General features: G+C 33.9%; 2 protein-coding genes across 2 annotated transcripts; both read left to right on the top strand.

Annotated features, from left to right (window-relative positions):
* Positions 1 to 3,181: 3,181 nt before the first annotated feature.
* Positions 3,182 to 4,126, top strand: LOC118623994 (olfactory receptor 6C75-like). The gene has a single exon (XM_036251885.1). The coding sequence runs from the start codon at positions 3,182 to 3,184 to the stop codon at positions 4,124 to 4,126; it is 945 nt and encodes a 314-aa protein (XP_036107778.1).
* A 19,201-nt stretch (positions 4,127 to 23,327) lies between these two features.
* LOC118623763 (olfactory receptor 6C76-like) lies at positions 23,328 to 24,269 on the top strand. Its single transcript, XM_036251540.1, has one exon. It carries the CDS (start codon positions 23,328 to 23,330, stop codon positions 24,267 to 24,269), a length of 942 nt encoding a protein of 313 aa, XP_036107433.1.
* Positions 24,270 to 26,035: the final 1,766 nt, after the last annotated feature.

Genomic DNA, 26,035 nt, shown 5'->3' with positions numbered 1-26,035 from the left:
AATTAATATAAATGGAATATTACAAATATCTTCTAAGATCACATCAGTGAATAATAAGATGATTCTGAGGAAGAATATTGCTTATATTACAGATGAGAAAGGAAATCTGATATTTCAAAAGTAATAAAGAATTCTCACAATTTTCTATAAGAATTAAAAATTACACAAAGAGCTGTCTTTACTATCTCTGCATTATCAGAAACTAAGCATGAGGGCAATACATAAAAAAGATTCAACAAGTAATTTTTGAATGAATAAATGGTAGTGATTCTAATCATGATCATGTTTTCTGTGTTATCCAGTAGAAAGATGCAAATATTAAAGACAAACGTGACACCACTGATGGTGCACAATAATGGAAACCTCAGCCTCATTCTAAAGCAACAGTTCTCAACCTGGGGGTCGCGACCCCTTTGGGGGTTGAACGACCCTTTCACAGGGGTCGCCTAAGACATAACAGTAGCAAAATTACAGTTATGAAGTAGCAACAAAAATAATTTTATGGTTGGGGGGTCACCACAACATTAGGAACTGTATTAAAGACTCGCAGCATTAGGAAGGTTGAGAACCACTGTTCTAAAGCGTCACAATGAATTCTTAAAATTTTCCCTAAAATTAGAGAAAACCCTGCTTGTTCACAATTTACACATTGCCATTTAGTAACTGCTAATGTCTGTTTCATTGTTATTAAGTTTTTTCTTGTGAAATTATCAATTATTATGAAAATGCAAATCATTCTATATACCTTTTGCTGTGATTTAAGGCCACTATCACTTAAATATTCTATTCTAAATTATGTACTGATTCAAACTATTGTTTAATATGTGGTGTCTTGAGATCACCATCTCTGTGGTAACTTTTGTTTATTCATCAACTGATCCCCTGAGTCCATTGTAAAAGGAGCAGGTAAAATTATGGTCAGTCAGAATAATATTACTTCTGCACAAAAGATTACATCTTGCCCACCAAACTTGGGAAGATATGACATAAGCTTTCATTCCAACTATAGCTTATTTCAATAATCAAGATGATACTTCTTTAATTGGCCTAGGTAGAAAACTATGGCACCCAGATTCTTAGAGAAATTTGGATTTAATATAGAAATGGGTTGATGTATGCTTTTTTTGTTAACATTGTAGGGGAGCTATTGGTATTATTTTTTATTATCAATATTTTGGATATTTGGTTACAAACATAAAATGACAGAGGAGAAGCACTGCAAAGGCTTTTGAAAAACCCCAAAGCATTTATGTTTAAACAAGTCAAAGAAGGCATTTAAATGACACTGACAAATATCAGTCTTATTTACCAAAAATGTAAGTACATCTTTTGATAGTTTCTTTCAGTGATATATTTTTGCCTTATAACTGTATATTTATGCATGTACAAGTACTCTCAAGTATGTGCAACACCATGCATAAATGAAGCTCAATCTCACAAATTTTACAAAATATATAAATGAAGCAAAATTAAAAACTACTATAATTTACTTGTTCCATGTAACATTATTGTTCACTGTGACATAAATATTTTGTGATTGACAGCACTACATGATTTTTGTGTTCTTATGTAGATATCTTCCAATACCGTTAAAAATAAATTCAAGACACCATGTAATCATTTTTATACAAGATCCTAAAACCTTAATTTAATTTGCTTAACAATAAGCATATATACTTTATGTTTTAGTTATGCACAGTGTATATTTTATACATAGTGAAGGTTAGCACCCATCATATAAAGGGAAAAGACAGAAACAATGCATATCTTGTGACCAGAAAGAACTAATGACTTTAAGTGGGAATATATCTCTCCCTAAATTTAGTAGATAAAATTTTTTAATAAGTTCACTAACATATTAAATTAATTGGCTAATTCTGAGAAAATATTATTTATTTTAGAAGTTCTGAAACCTCTGAAGAATATAGAAAACAAACAAACATTACAGATTTAGGCAGGCTGTCTAAACAATTAAGTATATTTAAATGATCTTAGATGAAAACATATATAAAGTTTTTATGGAAAATAATAACTTTAAACAGGAATAACAATTAAGCAAATTTTGTATAACATCAAGAATTACCATGTGTTCCATTCTTCCTCAGCTACCTACCTGTAAATCGCCCATTCTCACTTCTGAAATCTAGTAGTCCATCCCACCCCCTTTCTCTTTTGTTGAAAATTTACATGTATACTTATTGTTGCCTGACTGTCTTGGGAATGTCATGAATTTATCATGTCTATTTGACTACCCCCATGTGCATACATTAAAATTTGATTTTCTCCTGCTTAAAATAAAAATAATTATCTTGGAAGCCATAAATGAAAAAGTAATCATCTTTGCCTCCCCAAAACTTAACTTTAATGTTGAACTATAACCTTTCTTCATCCCTCAAAATAAAAAAAAGAATAGGCAATATTGTGGGAGAGTTCTAAATCATTTCAGAAATAAGTAAGAATACTTGCAGTTTACAAACATTAAATTAAAAGTCCTTAGGTAAAAGTCCTGTTTATTATCAGGAGCAGACTCACGATAAGTAGGCAGTAAATAAACATACACTCAAGAATATACTTAGAATCTTACAAAAGCTCATTATAACAGATTATTAATTAAAATTAGAATGCCTTGCTGTGCAGATATTGGAATTAGATTAGGAAACTTCCCACTCATTAAATATCTCTATATACTATTATCAGAAATACATTACTGTACCAGATGGGCAACTGAGTTGTCTCCATAGATTATAAAAGTTTGAATAGAGAAAAGAAAACACTTATTCAAAATAATAAAATTAGAGCAATAAAAATATATGTCTTTAACAACTATTGTGGTATGGTGGAAAAATCTCTGAGTTGTATTTGAGAACACAATAACCTCTTATTTTCTTGTTTTTAGGAGTATATAAAAATATTCAGAAGACAGAGATTTATGCTGAAATGTGTGACAATGCAATGAAAATATAGGAATAATGAATTAATATATGCCATAATACATAATGGAATTTTTAAAAGCATTTTGTTTCTATGTACTACAAAATCATTTTTCTGTAGGAGAAAAAGGCAACAATTTCTTTTTAAGTGTGTGTGCACATGTGTTTTTCTTTGTTGGTGTCATGGTTTTCTTATTTCTCCAACTATTTTACAGCTAAAACAAAGAATAGCATTGAAAAGAAGAAACATAATGAGAAATTACACGGAAGTAAGAGAGTTTATTCTTCTGGGATTGACAAATGACCCACAGTGGCAGGTTGTACTTTTCATATTTCTCCTTGTTAACTACATGCTCAGTGTGGCTGGGAACCTGATCATTATTGCCCTCACCCTTTCAGATCCTCATCTGCAGACTCCAATGTACTTCTTCCTTCGAAATTTCTCAGTGTTGGAAATATTATTCACGTCAGTCTGCATTCCCAGATTCCTTGTCAGTATTGTGACAGGGAACAGAACCATTTCCTATAACGGTTGTGTGGCTCAGCTATTTTTTTTCATTTTATTTGGGGTGACAGAATTTTACTTTCTGGCTGCCATGTCCTATGACCGCTATGTGGCCATCTGCAAACCTCTACATTACACCACCATTGTGAGCAGCAAAGTCTGTATCTTTCTTGTCTTTGGCTCCTGGTTTATAGGATTGCTGACCATCTGTCCACCAATAATTCTGCTACTGCAATTGGATTTCTGTGCCTCCAACATAATTGATCATTTTCTCTGTGACTATTCTCCAATTCTGCAGCTTGCTTGTACAAACACTCGCTTTCTAGAACTCATGGCATTTTTTTTAGCTGTTGTAACAATCATGGTCTCCTTAACGCTAGTTACTTTCTCCTATACATATATCATCCGGACAATTCTGAGAATTCCTTCCATGAGTCAAAGGAAAAAAGCTTTTTCCACTTGTTCCTCCCACATGATAGTTGTCTTTCTCTCTTACGGTAGCTGCATTTTCATATACATTAAGCCTTCTGCAAGGGAGAGAGTGACTTTAAGCAAAGGAGTAGCTGTGCTCAATACCTCAGTGGCTCCTCTCTTGAATCCTTTCATATATACACTAAGAAATAAGCAAGTGAAGCAAGCCTTCAAAAACATGGTCCAGAGAATGGCCTTTTCTTCAAATAAATGGAAGTGATTATGTGAAATATATAAAATAAAGCTGACTTAAAACTCTCTGCCCTTCTCTAGATAAATTCTTCAAACACCTAATTTCTTCCTTTCAGTTAGATATGTTTATATATTATCAATGCCTGTTTTTCTTGTTAGCCTAAAAGCTGAGTCCTAAATATTTAAAGTTAGATAACAGTAAATCTCTTACCTCTGTAACTAAAATTTAGATAAATCAATAATCTCCATTGTTTCTTATAGTACAGCAAGGTAGATTATGAATTCATTAAAAACATTTAAAAATTCCTATAATATAAGAAGCTTATTAGAAACTTCATACAAATATAAAACTTATGTGAACGAAATAAAAATATGTATATTAAATTATATCTCTTAAACATAGTTTCTGTGTCACCAAGAAAACATGTTATATGAGTAAAAGAATTATTCAAATGGCTACTTGAATTTATCAATAATATGTAGTTAAAACATTAGAAAAATTATTATTATTATTATTTTTTAATCCTCACCCGAGGACATTTTTCCATTTTCTGTTCAGGTAGAGTGGGAGGGAGAGAGAGGAACAGAGAGAGAGAGAGAAACATCGATGCGAAAGGAACACATGGAGTGGCTGCCACCCGCACAACCGACCAGGGCCGGGGACAAACTGCAACCGAGGTACATGCCCTTAGCGGGAACCGAACCCAGGTCTCTCAGGACCGCAGGCCGGTGCTCCAACCGCTGAGCCAAACCGGCCAGGGCAACATTAGAAAAATTAAATAGAAATTAAATAAATGTGTTAAAAATATTATATTTGCAATTGGAAATGAGGTTGTATTGATTTATGTATTAGTTTTCCTAGAAAAAATAGTAAAGTTTCAGTGCAATAGAGAAGACAATGGTTACCTTATGTTTTAAATAATATTTTCTAAAATAACAGATTATTTAACAGAAGATTTCCCTATAGTTGCCAATCATGTTTGAAAAGGAAAACTGTCTAAAAAGGCTAATTAAGTTATCTTGATAAAATTCACTTTATATTCAGACCCTTTCAAATGATACCAAAAAAATAAGGTCTTTCCTACTGACGTGACAAAAATGACAACTCAGAACCGAATGGTGTGAAATATTGACTCCAAGGAGTATCCTAGAAATGATAACATGTAAATTACTATGCCTTGTTTTGTTGTTGTTTTTAATTAGCAAATCTAGAGTAGTGTCTTTATTTTTCCATTGTCTTTTTCACAGATGGTTCTATCTCCCTCACTCATACCTGAGAAAAGATTTTGGAGGTATTTGAGAACTGTAAAAAATGTGTTCAAGTCTGGTTCCTATAGTTAATGAGTCCTGCAACTCTAATGAATCATTAAACAAAATGATTGTCTTGGGACAGTAGTTAGTATTCTAACTAGATACAGGGTAACTAAATTTGACTTTGGATTCTTGATTTGCACCAGTTTGGTCTGATATATAGGTTAATGTAAAAAGTTCTACATATTTTCTAAGTCTGTAGTAGAAATGCCTCCTCTTATTGCTCATTGACAAGAGTGTCCTTAAGCATTCATCTCTTTCTTACCATTGTACTTTCAAGAAATGGGTTACAGTTTTTCAAACATATTTAGTATACTACTAGAATATGAAAATTAAAAACAATTTTATTTGATTGTGAGTTATTATAGTTATTTATAAATAAATAAAACAGTACAAGTTTGCTTTTATAAGGTTATAACAAATAATCAGAAATGACAAGTGAAAATCAAGAGTCTAGGAAAGCAACATGCAAATGTTAACTAAGTTAATGTATACTACATGTATGATACATACTATAGATGGCATGTAGGTAGACAAGGGAGAAAGAAAGAGAGGAAAATAAGAGGGTGAGAGAAAGTTGATCCTGTTGATTAATAGAAAATTATCTAAGAAGTTGAATCTCATATTCTGTCAATAAGTGTAAACATATGAAAATCAATATAAATCTTTCCAAAAAAATATTATTATGCTTTAAAGTAAAATACTATTTTAAAGTATTGTGAAACAATAAACCTTTGATTGCAAATGTGAGGCTTGGTGAAAAACATCTCAGATATATGTTTGAGTTTATGTTTTTAGAGGGTTTCAAAAAGTATACTTATATTTAATATCTATCACATTGTAATACTTCAAAAATACTTTCTCTTTATCAATGGGGAAAATTACATATATGTAATGATCACAAAATATACATTTGTGCCATAACCTCTTCTAAATTACATGGCAATTACTGTCACATTAATGTATTGTGATTATTTTTAAAAAGTCGCCCTGGCCAGTTTGGTTCAGCGGTTAGAGCGTCGGCCTGCGGTCCGGAGAGACCCGGGTTCGGTTCCCGCTAAGGGCACGTACTTCGGTTGCAGTTTGTCCCCGGCCCTGGTTGGTTGTGCGGGTGGCAGCCACTCGATGTGTCCCTTCACATCGATGTTTCTCTCTCTCTCTCCCTTCCTCTCTCTCCCTCCCACTCTATCTGTACAAAAAAATGGAAAAATATCCTCGGGTGAGGATAAAAAAATAAATAAATAAAAAATAAAAAGTCATTTATTTTTGTTGGTGAATAATCATCTTGAAAGTTGACTTTGACAAGCATGAAGTTAAATGGTCACTTAAAAATAAACATTTCCTAATATTATTGCAAATTTGAACTTCATTAACTCATATTCCCAAGGGGTATTCCTTAAATTTTAGATATTACAGAATGCTCTCAACAGGGTAATAATCATTCATGGACTATCTGGTCCTTTGGTATCGTAATAGCAAGTGACGATTGGCTGAAGAAAAAGTGATAATCATTAAGAGCTACTGATCACAATATCCCAGTAGCAATCAAGCAGTAAGAGGATTCTGGAAATTCTTACTTTTTGCCTTAAATATATAAATACTCAGAAGGAAAAGTGGATAGATCATTAGAATAGAAAATAAAGACACCGGTTATTTTGTAAACCGTCCATCACATTTCTGCCTTGATCTTAACCAGACTTCCTGCACTTAATTAAATTCTTTTAAGTAAGAATACAGTAAATGTTATAATATTTTCTAAGAGAATCTGCTTACTTGAGTTTCTATAAAGAGCAAACCACATTTTTTTATTTAGAAGCAACTTTATAACTCATTAGTGATGGTGGCATTTCCCAGTTCTCTATAAATACTTTTATCTTATCCATTTTTTTCATAAATATTCAGTTATTTTTAAATTTTATTTCTAATTTATACAATGCTATAAGAAAAGTTTAAATATAGTCCTTTAATAATCATATCTTCAATCCCTCCTTAAATTGAAACCTAATACAGTTCAGTCTATGAGGAAGGAAATAGAAATGGGTGAGCAGGCAGGGGAGGAATTTCCTAAGAGCACAAAAAGACTATCAAGTTTTGCTTTGAATAAGGATTTGAATTGCATAGCCAAATGAAATGAGTTTTCATTTGAAATAACATTTAGAGAATATTGAATAAAGCATGGTCTGTTTTTTCTTTTATGCGGCCAAACATACTATTAAACAAGGCTTCTCATGAAAATAATTACTATTAAGAACTATGTATTAATTAGGAACTATGGTAATAAATTTTATAGCATATTCAATTGCTTAATTTTTCCTCTTATTTTTACTAAGGAGATTATTTAAAAGGATTAAAGATATCTTAAGAAACTTGTTAATTACATAGTTGAGTGACCTGATGATTTTCTAAGTTAATGAGGGCTGAGTACTCTTAGATGAGAGCAATATGCAATCTGACTGAGGCAAAACTTTACATCATTAACCATGTTACTAAATTCCAAATTTCAAATGGACTATTTTTTCTTTCAAATGAATTAATGAATTAAAAAATGCTTGGAAGGCTTTTGGCTCTGTCAATTGCAAAATAGACCATTTTTAGTATCACCTTCTTCTCTACAGTTGCCCATGGTTTGTTCCTATTTACCATTAGTTATCATTTTCCAGAATATATAGATTCACAAGAATGTAGGTATCTTTAATGGTTTCAGTTGGCATTTCCACTTCTACAGTTTTTTATATCTAACAGTAGAAATAAACAACTTATTTAGATAAATTTTAAGAGGTATAAATGGGTTTAGAATAGGCCTCACAAAATATGCCACATTATCATCCCAAATAGAGAGAGGATATTACACTGCAATCCTACCTAAACTTTATGTCGCAACTCAAAGGTGGGGGTGGAGGGAAACTATGGCAATGGATAAATAGCTGTGGACATCATAGCATAGAGACACAAGCTGAAAATATTGAGATGTAAAATAAGATTACAGAATGCCACCCTTTGCCACAGCTAACATCACCTAATAAGACAATAGTATAATAACAATAAATTACACTTGTAAATTTGTATTTTTTTTTTGAGAAAGAATATTTACAGAAGCCCAAGGTCAAGAGAAGAGACAAAAGCAAGAACACTAGAGGATGTTGAAAATTCTGGAACTAACACCTTCAGCGAAAGCCACACCCACATTAACCACATCCCAGGAGGATAGTCCTAGCAAGATTATAATAAGGGAGAGAGTGAAATCCTCATGTTAATGACATTTACCTTAGTTTCTATTATCTAATACATGCTCTGCTTTCAACAAAAACATAACAAGGCATGAAAAAAGGCAAAAACAAAACAGCAACAACAAAAAGAAACTATCAACTGAAGAGATGAAGGAAGCACTAGAACCAGAGCCAGATATAACACACATGTTGGTGATATCTAAAAGGGAATTGAGCCTAATTATACCTAAGATGCTAAGAATTTAACTGCCATTTGTGACACCATGGATGGATCTTGAGAATATCATACTAAGTGAAATGTCAGATAGAAAAAGGCAAGAACCATATGATTTCATTCATATGTGAGAGACAAAACTGAAAGCAACAAATCAACAAATAAGAAAAACAAACTAAAACTGATAGACACAGACAACAGTATGGTGGTTACGAGAAGGAAGGTGGTAAGATGGTAGTAAAGGGTAAAGGGTGTCAAATATATGGTGACAGAAAGAGATTTGACTTTGGGTGGTGGGCACACAATGCAATATATAGATCATGTATCATAAAAATTGTACACTTGAAACATATATAATTTTATTAACTAATATCAAACCAAAATTTTTTTAATGGACAGCATGAAATAAAAAATGATTAATATAAGCAGAGAAATGGAAACTATAAGAATCGAAGGAAATGTTAAAAATCAGCCCTGGCTGGTTTTGCTCAGTGGTTAGAGCATAGGCCCATGGCCCTAAGAGTCGTGGGTTCGATTCCAGTCAAGGGCATGTACCTTAGTTGCAGTTTGGTGCGGCCCTAGTCGGGGTCATGTGGGAGGCAACCAATTGATGTGGCTCTCTCACATCAATATTTCTCTCTCTCTTTTTCTCCCCTTCCCACTCTATCTGAAAATCTATGGAAAAATATGCTCAGGTGAGGATTTAAAAAAAAGAGAAGGGAAGAAAAAAATATATTCTGCTAACAGTGAGCAAAAAAAGCCAGAGTAGCAATATTAATTTCAGACAAACTACATATACTTAGAAACTATAGAGAAAAGAGAAATTTAAGACAAAAGCAAGTAGAAGAAAAGAAATAGAAAATAGAACAAAAATCAATGTCATTTAAACCCCAAAATCAAAAGAAACAAGTCATTAATATTGCCTAACCTCGTCATGCTGAAACAAAACAGAAAGAGAAAGAAGACACAAATTAATTAGAAATGTAAGACAAACCATCATTACTGATTTCATTGTTATTAAATGAAAATAAAGATACATTATTAGGCAAAGGACATAAATAGACATTTTTAAAAAGAAGACATGAATGGCCAATAGTTACATGAAATGGTGTTGAAAATCACTAATCATCAGAACCAAAGGTTCATGGATGCTCCATTAAATATGCTTTAAGAGGGGAAATATATATCAAAACCACAAGGAGATATCACCTCACATGTGTTAGCATGTCTATTACCAAATTTATAAAAAATAACAAGTGTTTGTGAAGATGTAGAGAAAAGGGAACCCTTGTACACTATTGGTGCAATGTAAATTAGCACAGCCACTATGGAAAACTGTATGGAGGTTTCTTTAAATCTACACTTGAAACCTATATACTGTTATTAACCAATGTTACCCAATAAATTTAATGAGAAATGGAATAAAGAGAGCATTCTCAACTTCAAAAATAAAAATAAAAGAAAATAATCTGCAGATAACCTCTTTAGTACAATAAATTTGTAGAGAAAAAAATTGTAGATTATTTATTAAATTGCACCACATATCGGATCCTATTATTTTATAATATGACATAGTTGTTATCATACTGCACATATAAATTATCAGCCTACCCTTTTTTATGATTGCAGATACATTAATTTGACTAAATTTATTTAAGTGTATGTGTTTAAGTATAGTATCTTTTTACTAGTAATTTGTATCCTTTTTTGTCTTTTTATTTAATCAATTTATTTCTGTTACAGATGTTTCTCCTTTTTCTCACACTGATACCCCCCACCCCCACCCTTCCCTCCCTGTCTCCACCTTTGTTGTCCATGTCCATTATTCATGCATACATACATATAAGTTCTGTGGTTTATTTCTCCCCCCTTAGACCCTCTACTGAAGATTGTCAGTCTGTACCCCAATTTCACATAACTGGGACTACCCTGTTCCTAAGAGTGTTATGTTCATTATATTCCACAAAAAAGTGAGATCTTATAATACTTGTCGTTCTCTCTTTGGCTTGGTTCATTTAGGATGATACTCTCCCGGTCATTTCATGTCGTCTCAAAGAATAAGAGATCTTCCTTTCTTACAGCTGTGTAGTACTCCATTGTGTAAATGTACCACACTTTTTTATCCATTCATCTACTGATGGACATTTGGGCTGTTTCCAGATCTTAGCTATTGTAAATAGTGCTTCTATGAACATGGGGGTACATATATTCTTTCTGACTGGTGTTTCAGGCTTCTTAGGGTATATTCCTAGAACTGGGATCACTGGGTCAAATGGAAGATCAATTTTTAATTTTTTGAGGTAACACCATATTGTTTTCCATAGTAACTGCACCAGTCTGCATTCCCACCAGCAGTGTACTAGAGCCCCTTTTCTCCACACCCTTGCCAATATTTGTTGTTTGATGATTTGTTTATGGCGGTCATTCTGACAGGTGTGAGGTGATACCTCATGGTTGTTTTAATTTGCATTTCTCTGATGATCAGTGATGTTGAGCATTTCTTCAGATGTCTCTTAGCCATTTGTATGTCCTGTTTGGGGAGGTATCTATTCAGCTCCTCTGACCATTTTTTAATTGGGTTCTTTGTCTTCCTTTTGTTGAGTTGTATGAGTACTCTATATATTTTGGAAATTAACCCCTTATCTGATACAACATTTTCAATGATGCTCTCTCATAGAGTGGGTTGCCTTTCCATTTTGGTGGTTATTTTGCTGTGCAGAAACTTTTGAGTTTGATATAGTCCCATGTATTCATTTTCTCCTTTGTTTCTGTTGCCTTAGGTGATGTATCAGTGAAATTCTGCTGCGTATGATGTCTGAAATTTTGTTGCCTACATTTACTTCAAGGATTTTTATGGATTCATATATCACATTTAAATCTTTTAACCATTTTGAGTTCATTCTTGTGTGTGGTGTAAGTTGATGGTCATTTTCATGTTTTTGCATGTAGCTGTCCAATTTTCCCAAAACCATTTATTAAAGAGGCTGTCTTTACTCCACTGTATGCTCTCGCCACCTTTGTCAAATATTAATTGAGCATATTGCCTTGGGTCCATTTCTGGGTTCTCTATTCTATTCCATTGATCTATCAGCCTGTTCTTGTGCCAGTACCAGGCGGTTTTGATTATAGTGGCTTTGTAGTATAACCTAAAAACTGGTAATATGATCCGTCCAACTTTGTCCTTTTTTTTCAAGATTGCTGTGGCTATTCGGGGTCTTTTTTGGTTCCATATGAACTTTTGAAGTATTTGTTCTAGTTCTGTGAAGTATGTCATTCATATTTTGATGGGGACTGCATTGAATCTATAGATTGCTTTGGGTAATATGGACATTTTAATGATGTTAATTCTTCCAATCCATGAACAAGGTATGTGCTTCCACTTTTTTATGTCTTCCTCTATTTCTTTGTTCAATGACTTGTAGTTTTCAGTGAGTAGGTCTTTTATTTCTTTGGTTGAGTTTATTCCTAGGTATCTTAATTTTTTTGCCACAATGGTAAATGAGGTTGTTTTCTTAATTTCTCTTTCTGTGAATTCATCATTGATGTATAAGAATGCCGTTGATTTCTTGATGTTAATATTGTATCCTGCAACTTTGCCAAATTCAATTATTAAGTCTAGTACATTTTTAATACAGTGTTTGGGGTTTTCTACATATAGTATCATGTCATCTGCGAATAATGCCAGTTTCACTTTCTCCTTTTGAATATGTATTCCTTTTATTTTTTCTTTCTGTCTGATTGCTGTGGCTAAGACTTCCACTACTATGTTAAATAAGAGTGGCAAAAGTAGGCATTCTTGCCTTGTTCCTGTTCTTAAGGGAAATGCTTTTAGTTTTTGCCCATTGAGTGTGATGTTGGCTGTAGGTCTTTCATATATGGCCTTTATTATGTCGAGATATGATCCCTCAATTCCCACATTGCTGAGCATTGTTATCAGAAATGGGTGCTGGATTTGTCAAATGCTTTTTCAGCATCTATTGATGTGATCGTAGATTTTTCTCTTTCATTTTGTTTATGTGGCATATCACATTTATTGATTTGTGAATATTGTAACAGCCTTGCATCCCTGAGGTGAATTCCACTTTGTCATGGTGAATAATTTTTTTTTATGTATTGCTGGATTCGATTTGCTAGTATTTTGTTCAGGATTTTGGTGTCTATGTTCATCAGGAATATTAGACTGTAGTTTTCTTTCTTTGTGGTGTCTTTTTCTGGTTTTGGAATTAGAATTATGCTGTCCTCATAAAGTGAGTTTGGAGTCTTCCTTCTTCTTGACTATTTTGAAATAGTTTGAGGAGAAGGGGTATTAGTTCCTTGAATGTTCGGTAAAATTCCCCAGGGAAGCCTGGGCTTTTGTTTGCTAGGAGAGTCTGGATTACATCTTTAATTTATTTTGTTGTTATTGGTCTGTTCAAGTTTTCTATCTTTTCCTGGTTTAGTTTTGAGAGACTATGTGTTTCTAGAAATATGTCTATTTTGCATTGATTGTCGAATTTGTTGGCATATAATTGTTTATGATATTTGTTAACAATCCTTTGTATTTCTGTGGTGTCAGTTATTATTTCTCATCTTTCATTTCTGATTTTGTGTATTTGGGTTCTCGCTCTTTGTTTCTTGATGAGTCTACCTTAGGGTCCATCAATCTTGTTTATCTTTTTCAAAGAACCAACTCTTTGTTTCATTGATCCTTTGATTGTTTTTTGGTATCCATGTCATTTATTTATGCTCTGATCTTTACTAGTTCCTTCCTTCTACTTGCTCTGGGGTTTTCCTTTTGTTTGCTTTCTAGCTCTTTAAGTTGTGAGGTTAGATAGTCTATTAGAAATTTTTCTTACTTCTTGACGTAAGCCTGTAGTGTTATGAACTTCCCTCTCAAAACTGCTTTTGCTGCATCCCATAGATTTGGTGGTGTTGTGTGTTCATTTTCATTGGTTTCCAGGAAGCTTTTAATTTCTTTCTTAATCTCCATGGTACCCATTCATTGTTCAATAACATGCTATTTAGCTTTCATGTTTTCAAATGTCTTTGCATGTTCTTGTTGCTGTTGATTTCTAGTTTCATGCCATTGTGATCTGAGAAGATGCTTGGTATGATTTCAATCTTCTTGAACTTGTAGAGACTTAGTTTGAGCCCTAACATGTGGTCTCTCTTTGAGAATGTCCCATATGTCCTTGAGAAGAATGTGAATTCTGCAGTTTTGGGGTGTAATTCTCTGTAGATATCTTTGAAATCCATTTGATACAGTGCTTCATTTAGAGTCTGTGTTTCCTTGTTAATTTTTTGTCTAGAGGGTCTATCCAGTGATTTCAGCACAGTGTTGAAATCTCCTGCTATGATTGTACTGCAGTCAATTTCTCCTTTAAAGACTTCCAGAATATTTTTAATACATTTTGGTGATTATATATTGGGTGCATATATGATTACCAAGGTCATATCTTCCTGTAGAATAGATTCTTTCAATATTATGTAGTGGCCTTCTTTGTCTTTTGTTATGGTCTTTATTTTGAAATCTACTTTATCAGATATGAGTATTGCTACCCCATCTTTTTTTTTTTTTTTTGCTTTCCATTTGCTTGGGTGATTTTTTTCATCCCTTCACTTTCAAGCTATGTGAGTCTTTTGTTATGAGGTGGGTTTCTTTTAAACAACATATATGTGAGTCATGCTTTCTTATCCAGTGAGCTACTCTGTGTCTTTTTCTCTGAGCATTCAAACATTCACATTTAAGGTAATAATTGATATGTACTTATTTATTGCCATTTTTGTTTAGTGTGGTTCTATTTTTCTTCCTATTTCTTCTACTAATTACCATAGTCCTTTTAGCATATCTTGCAGTGCTGGTTTGGTTTAATATATTCCCTTAGCCTTTTTTTTTTTTTTTCTGGAAAGCTCTTTATTTGACCTTCTCTTTTGAATGATAGCCTTGCTGGGTAGAGTTGTCTTGGATTCAGATCCTTGTTTTTCATGACCTTGATTGCTTCATGCCACTCTCTTCTGACCTGTAATGTTTCTTTTGAGAAGTCAGCTGAGAGCCTTATGGGGTTTCCTTTGTAGGTAACCTCTTGCTTATCTCTTGCTACCTTTAGGTTAGGAAAGTTTTCTGTCACCATTTCTTCAAATATATTCTCCTACCCTTGCCCATTTGTTCCTCTTTGTAGACTCCTATGATGTGAATGTTATTATGTTTCCAGTTGTCCCACAGTTCTCTTAAGCTGTCATCCTGTTTTTTAACTGTTTTTTCCTTTTGGTTTTCTGATTGGTTGTTTTTTTCTACCCTGTCTTCTAATTCACTGATCTGGTCCTCAGCTTTCTCTACTCTGCTGGTTAGTCCTTCCAATGTGTTCTTAATTTCTGCTATGTCATTCTTCATTTCCACTTTGTTGGTTTTCAGAGTTTCTATATCTTTACTCATGGTGCTGATGTCCTTACTCGTGCTGTTGAGCTTCCTCAAGATCATGGTTCTGAACTCTACCTCTGATAATTTGCTTAGCTGCATTTCATTGATCTCATCTTTGATAGAGTTCTCTTGTTCTTTTACTTGGGATTTGTTTTTTTGTTTTGTTTTGTTTCACAATTTTGGCTATCTCAGTGGGTTTTGGAGCCTGCCCAATTTTCCCTGTGGGTGTTGGTGTTCTGCTGTTTGTGGCTTCCTCTGCTGGTTTTGGATGAGCCTGGGTGGGTCCATGTTAAACACTACTGTCAAGTCTTACTTTCCTGGGTAGATTTGCAAACCCAGAAAAGGTTCAGTTATCATCTACCATTTTCCTGGTGGCTAGTAGTCTCCGTTGCTCAGTGCCTTGGAATGTAGCCCTGGTGTTCAGTGTCCCTGGTTATATGGTCCTTTCTTGCTGCTTTTCTGTTGCTTTTTTCAAGGATTTGTTTTTATTTTAGTTGTAATTCCCATTTGGTCCTTGGAGATTGTCTGCGTAGCTTCTATTCACTCCACCTCCATTTTCACATTCTCTACACCTATCTTGTGTGTAGCTGGGTCTCACAGGCCTTCTTTGTGCCCTCGCACTCTGCAGATCCAGGGGATAACTGGATCACACAGTCCCTTTGGGGACCCAGCTTTATGCCTATGTTAAGGGCTATTGGGTCACACAGGTCTCTCTGGTGCTTCAGCACCCTGCCGGTCCTGCCGGTAACTGGATGGCACAGTCCCTGCTGGGTCACACAGGCCTCTCTGGTGCTTCAGCACCCCGCAGGTCCCATGGGTGACTCTATTGCACAGTCTCTGCTAGGTTACACAGGCCTCTCTGCGGACCCTGCACCCTGCAATTCCCATGGGCGTGCAACTGGTTGGCACCAGTCTCTCTCTAGGGTTCTAGCTTCCCATTGCACTTGTGAGCTGCTGGACTGCACAGGCCTCTGTGGAGCCCCATGTCCCGCTGCTGGTGGCTGGGGAGTGCTGCTGCCCTGTGGGGCTCAACTCCTGCTCAGCTTTTGCTGTAGATTTTGGGGATGGGTCTCAGCTGGTGGTCCATACTTATGTTGCCTGGGGATAGATGTCTGCTCCCTAGCCTCTGTTGCTGGGGGTATATCTGGACTCTGATCAGGCTGCTACTGTGGGGGATAGTGCTGGGCTCTGGGCTGTCTGTGGCTTCTGTGACCAGCACCTTGGGAGCTCCACTACTGTGCACTTGTCTGTGTTGACACAGAGTGTCCACTGGTGCAATGGTGCCAGGTGTGCTGTTGGGCTCAGGTTGCTGGGCCATAGCTGCTCCCACTGCCTCCTCCCAGTGAAGACCTGGGATCTTCCAAAATGGTGGGAACTCCCGGGGGTGCAGGGAGAAGTACCCTGAAGCACCGCTTACTGTGGAATCCGGCTGTTCCTATCCACAGCACAGGAACTTTCTGTTTTGTGGCTCTTCACTGCTCAGATTTAGTCAACCACCTTCATGTCCACTCACACTCTCTCACACACTCACCCTCCCTCTGGTCCTGCCTGCCACCATCTTGTAACTAATCTTTTATAAATGGTTTTTTTGTGATGATATATTGCTGGTTAATCTTGGGTTCCTTGGTACTGCCAATGAGAACTTTCAATGGAAGAAAATTTTAATAAATTTTAGCCCAATTTATATCTCAAAATTAGCATGTAAATTTCTGTTGAAATTTGTTCATGGATTTTATAATTAATTTACTTAGCTCTTCAGTCAGTTTCAACTTAATAAATAGTTTTATCAATGTAAGAAATATTTTACATTCAGTAATATTAAAGTAGCCAATCCTTTACTAAATATAAAGAATATGCATCAGGCAATTTTCCAATAAAAACTTTGATAATTATTAGTCATGGTTCTATTCTAATAGACAAAAAACTTTCAAAGATATACATTGAATCTTGAATCAAGAGTTACACAAAATTTTCTCCAGTTCTGAATTTAACATGTTTAATTGGTGGTCACAAATTTGGAATATAATGAATTATTTAACAATCACTTTGAACAAAAAGAACAAATTACTGAATATACTCCCTTTCTATGAATTCTGCAAGAGTCTTTTTGCAGATGCATTGTGAAAATTTTATTTTGTATCATCCACCAAAAATGTAGGTCCAGAAAATACAAATATATACTACTAAGGACAAAAAGGATTTAAATTTGGCATGTATAGAAAACCTATTGGGGAAAAAAAATGTACCAGATGCCACTTGTCTAGTAGGAAAAATTAGATAAATATAATAGAACAATATATAAACTTTGCTTGCTTCATTTTCTAATGTGGAAGAAACAATTCTTAATGAGGCTTTTTCAGATAAACCTATCTCAGTATTATCTTTATATATCAGTTTCTCAATTTTTATTGTATCTTGATGATGTGCCTAACTACTAACTACATCTTACCTAAAATACATATTCAATATATTTTTATTAAAAAATAAAACGTGTATTTTTATATTGTTTTTCTAATTTTATCATAAATGTATTTTTTATATTTATTGTTGAAAGTATTACAGATGTACCTCTTTTTCTTTCATTGACCCCCCTCCCCATTCCTGTCCACCCCACCTTCACCACACTATTGTCTGTGTCCATTGGTTATGCATATATGCATATAAGTTCTTGGGTTTCCTTCTGGCCCCTTCCTCGTGCTATTTTCTGCTTCTTCACAAGTTTACATTGGATTATATCGGATTATATAGCCTTGGCTTTTAGTCAGGTAAAAATAAAATAACATTGAAAATACTAAATAATTCAAAGACTACTATTTCCTCACTGTTCTTTTCTTTCTTTTTATAAATTAAATTTATTGGGGCGACATTGGTTAATAAGATTATATAGGTTTTAGGTGCGCATTTCTATGATACATGATCTGTATATTTCATTGTGTGCACACCACAGAAAGTAAAATGATCTTCTAGAGTCACCATACATTTAACCCACTTTACCCTTTACCATCACCCCAAACCCCCTTCACTCTGGTAACCACCATACTGTTTTCTGTGTCTATCAGTTTCTGTTTTTCTTGTGTGTTCATTTGTTGCTTTCAGTTTTATATCCCTCATATGAATGAAACCTTATGGTACTTGACTTTCTCTGTCTGACTTGTTTTGCTTAGGATGATATTCTCGAGGTCTATCCATGTTGTTTCAAATAGTAGTATTTCATCTTTTCTTATGGGTGAGTAGTATTCCATTGTATATATGTACCACGTCTTCTTTATCCAACCATCTATGAAAGGACACTTTGGTTGTTTAAATGTCTCAGCTACTGTGAATAATGTTGTAATAAACATAGGGATTCATATATCTTTGTGAATGCATGTCTTCAAATTTTGGGGGTTGATACCCAGGGTTGCTGAGTCATATGATAATTCTATTAATATTTTGAGATGTGTCCATACTGCTTTTCATAGTGGCTATACCGTTAACTTCCCACCAGCAGTGAATGAGGGTTTTTTTCCTCCACAACCTCTCCAACGGTTGGTATTACTTGTCTTGTTGACAATAGCCATTCTAACAGGTTTGAGGTGGTATCTCATTATAGTTTTTATTTTATTATTAATTTATTTTTGTTTTGATATGCATTTTTCTAATACCTAGAGAAGTTGAACATCTTTTCATATATCTGTTGGCCATTTGTATGTCTTCTTGGAAGAAGTGTCTACTCAGGCCCTCTGCCCATTTTTATTTTATTTTATTTTATTTTATTTTATTTTATTTTATTTTATTTTATTTTATTTTTTGGTACGTGCCCCTAGCAGGAACTGAACCCGGGACTCTCTGGTCCACACGCCGGTGCTCCAACTGCTGAGCCAAACCAGCCCATTTTTATTTTATTTTATTTTAATTAATTAATTTATTTATTTTTGTTATAGCTGTTTCCCCTTTTTCCCCATTGACACCCTTCTCCCCATCCCTCCCCACCCTGTCCCCAGCTTTGGTGTCCATGTCCATCGGTCATGCATACATGCATATAAGTTATGTGGTTTACCTCCTCTCCACCCCCTCTTCTAGGGATCGTCGGTCTGTACCCTACTTCCACATCTCTGGGACTACCTTGTTCTTCAGACTGTTATGTTTATTATATTCCACAAATTAGTGAGATCATATGATACTTGTCTTTCTCTGTTTGTCTTGTTTTGCTTAGGATAATACTCTCCAGGTCCTTCCATGTCATCTCAAAGGATAAGAGATCTTTCTTACAGCTGCATAGTACTCCATTGTGTGTATGCACCACAGCTGTTTTATCCATTCGTTTACTGCCTCTGCCCATTTTTAATTAGATTGTTTGTTTGTTTGGTGCTGAGTTGTATGAGTTCTTTATATATTTTAGATATTGATCCCTTATTAAAGCTGTTGTTTGCAAATATCTTCTCCCATTTGGTTGATTGTTTTTTTTTGTTTGGTTGGCAGTTTTTTATTTTTGCTGTGCAGAAGCTCTTTAATTTGATAAATGATAGTCCCATCATTTATTCTTGCAGTTGGTTCTTTTGCCTTTGGGGTCAAATTCATAGTCTTCTCTAAGATCAAGGTTCATAAGTTTAGTACCTATCTTTTTTATGTAATTTATTGTTCAGATCTTAGATTTAGGTCTTTAACTCCATTTTTTAGTTAATTTTTGTACAAAAGGACAAATTGTAGTCTAGCTTTATTCTTTTACATGTTGCTTTCCTATTTTCCCAGGACCATTAATTGAAGAGGCTTTCTTTCTTTCTTTTATCCATTATATGTTTTGGGTTCCTTTGTCAAAAATAATTTCCCCATATATATGTGGTTTTATTTCTGAGCTCTCAATTTTGTTCCATTGGTCTGTAAGTCTGTTTTTGTTTTGTTTCCAATACAATGTTGTTTTGATTATTGTCACTTGGCAGTGTAATTTGAAGTAAGGGAGCATGATACCCAACTATGTTCTTTTTCTAAGGAATGCTTTGGCTATTTGTGGTCTTTGGTGGTTTCATAAAAATCTGGTGATTTTTTTTTGTTCTGTTTTATTTTAAATGTCATTGGGGTTTTTAAAGGGGATTACATTAAGTCTGTATATTGCTGTGGATAATATGGCTATTTTAACCATGTTGATTCTTTCTATCCATGAACATGGAATATCTTCACATTTTATTGTCTTTTTCACTCTTTTAATAATGCTTTGTAGTTTTCAGTATATAGGTCCTTAACATTCTTTGTTAAGTTTATTCCTAGGTATTTTATTCTCTTTGGTGTAATTGTAAAATGAATTTTTTTAATTTCTTTTTCTGAAATTTAATTGTTCGTATACAGGAATGCAGTAAATTTTGTATATTGATTTTATGTCCTGCAACTTTACTGTATTTGTTTATTGTTTCTAATAGGTTTTTGGTGAAGTTTTTTGAGTTTTCTGTATAAAGAATCATGTCATCTGCAAAAAGTGACACTTTTATTTCTTCCTTCTCAATTAGGATGTCTTTTCTTTCTTTCTCTTGACTGATTGCTCTGGCTAGGACTTCCACAACTATGTTGAATAAGAGTGGTCAGAATGGGCATCCTTGTCTTATTACTGATTTTAGAGGAAAAACTTTCAGTTTTTCACCATTGAGTATGATATTAGCTTAGGTTTTGTCATAATGGCCTTTATTAAGTTAAGATGCTTTCCTTCTATTCCCACGTTATTGAGTGTCTTAATCATAAATGAATGTTGTATCTTATCAAATGTTTTTTTCGTACCTATTAATAATATCACATGATTTTTATCCTTATTTTGTTAATGTGATATATTACATTGATTAACTTACATATGTTGAACAGTCCTTGTGGCCTTGGAATGAACCCCACATGGTTGTGAAGTATTATTTTTTAATGTATTGTTGTGTTTGATTTGCTAATATTTTGTTTAGGATTTTTGCATCTGTATTCATCAGAGATATTGGTCTGTAGTGTGTGTGTGTGTGTGTGTGTGTGTGTGTGTTATGCTTTCCAGGTGCTGTCACTGATCTTTGTATTATACACTTCCCAGAGGTGTAATGTTTAAAAAATAATAATTTCCCAAGGATACCTAATTAAAATTATTCAACTACATTAAAGTGCATTCATTAATACCATTCCTCTCTAGAGACATTTTAATTCTGTTTTTCTGCAAGAATCCCCTGTGATAATTTTGAGAAAAAATTAAAATGAAACCAGTCTATTTAGGAAATAATAGTTATAAAAACAAGGCTTCCTGTAGGAAGGTAAAAGAAATTATAACCAAGTTTCCTTTTACTGAAGTTACTGGGAGCCCAGTAAGATTTTTCTACCATCTAAAGTTAAAATGTTATTTTTATGTAAATTTTTGAAAACAAGAGTTAACTACATGTCTGGCTTTGGATTGTACAACTGGAGATTGGTTCTTACTATTCAAGGATTCTTTCTCACAAACTTTTATTCCAATGCCATGCAACTCACCTCTTTTTCAGAGTTGTTATTTCTTGATTTCTACTCATGGTTTTGGGCCTTCTTCTTATGAACTAAGAGCTTTGCCTAATTAAACAGCAAAATACAGAACTAGCTCAACTCTATTTACCTGTTTCACTGATAATTATTTTCCTGATCCCACATTTTTATTTTTACTTTATGTTTAATTTGAGGGGAAGTGTTACCCACATTCCAAGAAAGGTTAGCCTCTGATTCTGCTGTGTCATCAATGCAAACTTAAGACAGGGCTCTATTTGCTGCTGCCCTCTCCCATTTCCAAGACTGCTGGCTCTGTTCCTAAACAACAAGTAAGTAAGAGCCACAGTTACTCAAGAAAAAAATTTGCAATACTACCTGAATCTCAAACTTGAGACTTTATATAGATTGACTTCTTAAGGCTACCCATAGAGCTTTAGCCACCATGTCACCAACTCTTTCATTGATCACAAGTTTTAAGACCTTTTGAATACTTTGCTTGCAGTCTGAATGTAGTACCTTCTACCAGCAGATGGGACTATGTCACCTTTCTATCTGGGCCTCCCTACTTCGAGAATAAATTTTGTACTGGACTTATTCTTGCCTATGTTTCATCTCACCCTATGCAACCAGGATCATTCTGCCGAATTCCACCTACACGCTATACAAATATGTTACTAGATAAGAAAAATCAAAGGCAGAAACAAGCTGCGTAATCTATTAAATGCTCCAAAGTAAACATCAACACTGACAATTAAAGTAAGGCAACAGAGTATTTGGGTTTCCACAGTCAAACTGCTACCACATGGGATTATAGAATCGTAAGTATATTTTTCATTTCTCACTTCATTTATTTTTGCATTTTCTAATCAGTTTATAACGTATATAACTTAACTTTGGCTATTAGAAGCTCTTCTAAAAACAATAGATTATTATTTAATTCAGAAAGAAAAAAGTTTGCATTTTGTTTGTTTATAAATATATATGTATACATATGTGTGTATATGTGTGTGTGTATATATAAATACGTGTGTGTGTGTGTGTGTATGTTTGTATATATACATATATATATATATATATATATATATATATATATTAGTTTTGATGGGCCTGATATTTTTGTTAAGTTATTAATTCTCTATATAGGCAGGGCTGACATGAAACACCCTTAGAAAATTGTGGGGAAAATTATCTAAAAAAACAAACTTCACAATGTTTCATTTTCAAAGACTCATTAACATGCTGTCATTGGTAAAATATTCTAATAAAAATAAAATAATAGTTTACATTTTATACCTAATTTTCATACACACATGATCAAATTTTTAAAATTAAGTAAAACACATTTTCTAAGTAAATTTTTCTTGTACAGATGTTTTTATTAGACCTATCAAATAACTCACTTAATATTAAATGACTAGTGATCTACAAGATAGATACTAGGTATAACTTTCTTTGTCCTGGCTCACATATATTTTCAGAATTCAGTAAAACTTAGTATCTAATTTATTGGTCTATTATATTATATATTTCATAAGCCAGAAGAGATGATTTTTAAAAAAGTAATTCTGTACTCACTAAATCATTGTTTTTTGTTTGCATTTACAGATGTGGAGAAAATAAGCAATACGAAATGAAAAATCAAACATCTGCGAAAGAGTTCATTCTTCTGGGATTAACAGATGATCCAGAGCTAAATGTTTTGATTTTTCTATTTCTTTTTTTCACGTATATACTGAGTATAACTGGAAACATGACAATTATCAGCCTTACTTTGATAGATCCGCACCTCAAAACCCCCATGTATTTTTTCCTAAGGAATTTCTCTTTTCTAGAAATCTTATTTACAACTGTTTGTATTCCTAGATTTCTGGTCAGCATTCTAACAGGGGATATGACCATTTCCTATAATTCTTGCATGGCCCAGGTATTTTTCTTCATTCTCCTTGGTGCAACAGAATTTTTCCTTTTGACTGTTATGTCCTATGATCGGTATGTGGCTATCTGCAAGCCACTGCATTACACAGTAATAATGAATAGCAGAATCTGCAACCAGCTTGTAATTAGCTCTTGGCTAGCTGGATTTCTCATTATCTTTCCACCTGTTATCATGGGACTTCAACTGGATTTCTGTGACTCCAACATTATTGACCACTTCACCTGTGACTCTTCTCCTATGCTATTGATCTCCTGCACAGACACAGCATTCTTAGAGCTCATAGCATTTTTTCTGGCACTATTTACACTCATGGTAACCTTAATATTAGTGATTCTTTCCTATGTTTTCATCCTTAAAACAATTCTGAGAATTCCCTCTTTTGAGCAAAGAAAAAAGGCTTTTTCCACTTGTTCCTCACACATGATTGTTGTCTCTATTTCTTATGGAAGTTGCATTTTCATGTATGTCAAAACTTCAGCAAAAGACGGAGTGGCTTTGACCAAGGGTATAGCAGTGCTCAACACCTCTGTTGCTCCAATGCTAAATCCATTTATTTACTCCTTAAGAAACCAGCAGGTAAAGCAGTCCTTTAAGAACGTGGTCGGAAAATGCCTCTCAAATAAATTTTCTTCATAAAGAAATTTATGGTCAGAATTTTATTTAAATGGAAAATTATACCTAACAAAATATTAATATTAGTATATGTCTCCATCTACTACTATATACTAGTTCTTTTTCCTTCGAGTTTTATTCTCTATTTGTATCATTTTGGCCTCACATGACTCAACTATCTTTTTAAATATACATGCCCAGAAAATTTTCTGAGCATGAGTAATTTGATGTTACATAGATGAGAATGACATTTAAAAATAAAATTAAGCTAGAACTTAATTTTAAAAATCATTGAAGAACTTTCCCTTTGGACACTAATCAAAAGCCAAATACAAGTTATCATCAAGGAATTCTAAAAAAAATATTTCTTCTAGTGGATAGGCAGAGAGAATTAAAATAAGATTTTTTTGTAGGTAAAGTCTCCTTCTTCTAATGTCCTTATATTTGTCCTTGTATCTCCTGTGGCTTTTACATTATAAATGTTTATCTATGCTACTTGGAACATAGGTATTAATATCTTCATTGTCAATTGCATCTTTTAAGATTATAACATATCTTTCTGAATGCTTTTTCTGGATCAAATTTCAAAGTTTCTGTAAGACTCCAATACTCTCACCACAAAGCATCTTTAATAAACTACATTGATGATTGCTTCTAGCCCATTATTCACTTTTAATTTATTGATGCTGCACCTGTAGTTCATCTGAGCTTACCCTGGAAATAACCTGGAATGTCTTTAGTTTCCTAAGATCCGATATCCTCCCTTTTGACTTTTTGGCAATTAAAACCATACGCTTTCTATCTCCTAGATAGTTCTTATGTTTTCTGGTATACCAATGATACCCTAAAATATTTGTCAGTGTTTGCATGGTTTAATTATATATATATATATATATATATATATATATATATATATATATATTTTATTCTCACCCGAGGACATTTTTCCATTTTTTGTTCAGGTAGAGTGGGAGGGTGAGAGAGGAACAGAGAGAGAGAGAGAAACATCGACTTGAAAGGAACACATCGAGTGGCTGCCACCCGCACAACCGACCAGGGCCGGGGACAAACTGCAACCGAGGTACGTGCCCTTAGCGGGAACCGAACCCGGGTCTCTCAGGACCACAGGCCGACGCTCTAACCGCTGAACCAAACCGGCCAGGGCTATATTTTAACAATATATATTTCTTTCAGAATTTTTGTGGACATTAGAGGATGTGGATTTAAGTGTGTTTGCTCTGTTCAAATCTTGACAAACATCTTTCTTATACAAATTTCTTAATTATAGTTCTACACTTAAAAGAATAAAACTGCATTTAATATTCATCCATTTGCTTCTTTCCTATCTTCTTTCACAAGATATGCATGGAACATATAAGATCATTTAATTTACCATCAGGACACTCTTCCTTAATATTCATTTAAGTTCTCAGTGCTTGGATTCTCTCTTTTTACTTTTAAAATATGATGTCTTCTAACAAGTGCTTACAGAAACTGAGTTACACTTCATCAAAAACAGGTAAAAATTAACAAAGTATTGGAGAGTAATAATGTCTAAAATATCAATATAATATTTATATTTTTCTTAACAAGAACATTTGATACATCTGTTTGTACAAAGTGTCTTTGCTCAATTTGATAGTAACTTCAGTGAGAATTGATAAGTATAATGGACTCTCTTATTAGGCAGTATATAGTGTATTTTCGTATAAGTACCGCGCGCTAACCAATTGCGCCACTGGAGCTCCTATAGTGTATTTTCTTGTTATTCCAGAATTATGGGTTTTTCC

This window comes from Molossus molossus, unplaced genomic scaffold, assembly GCF_014108415.1.
Source record: "Molossus molossus isolate mMolMol1 unplaced genomic scaffold, mMolMol1.p scaffold_m16_p_10, whole genome shotgun sequence".
NCBI classification, from domain to species: Eukaryota; Metazoa; Chordata; class Mammalia; order Chiroptera; family Molossidae; genus Molossus; species Molossus molossus.
Note: the sequence above shows the minus strand (reverse complement) of the source record. Positions and strands in the feature narration are given on the sequence as shown.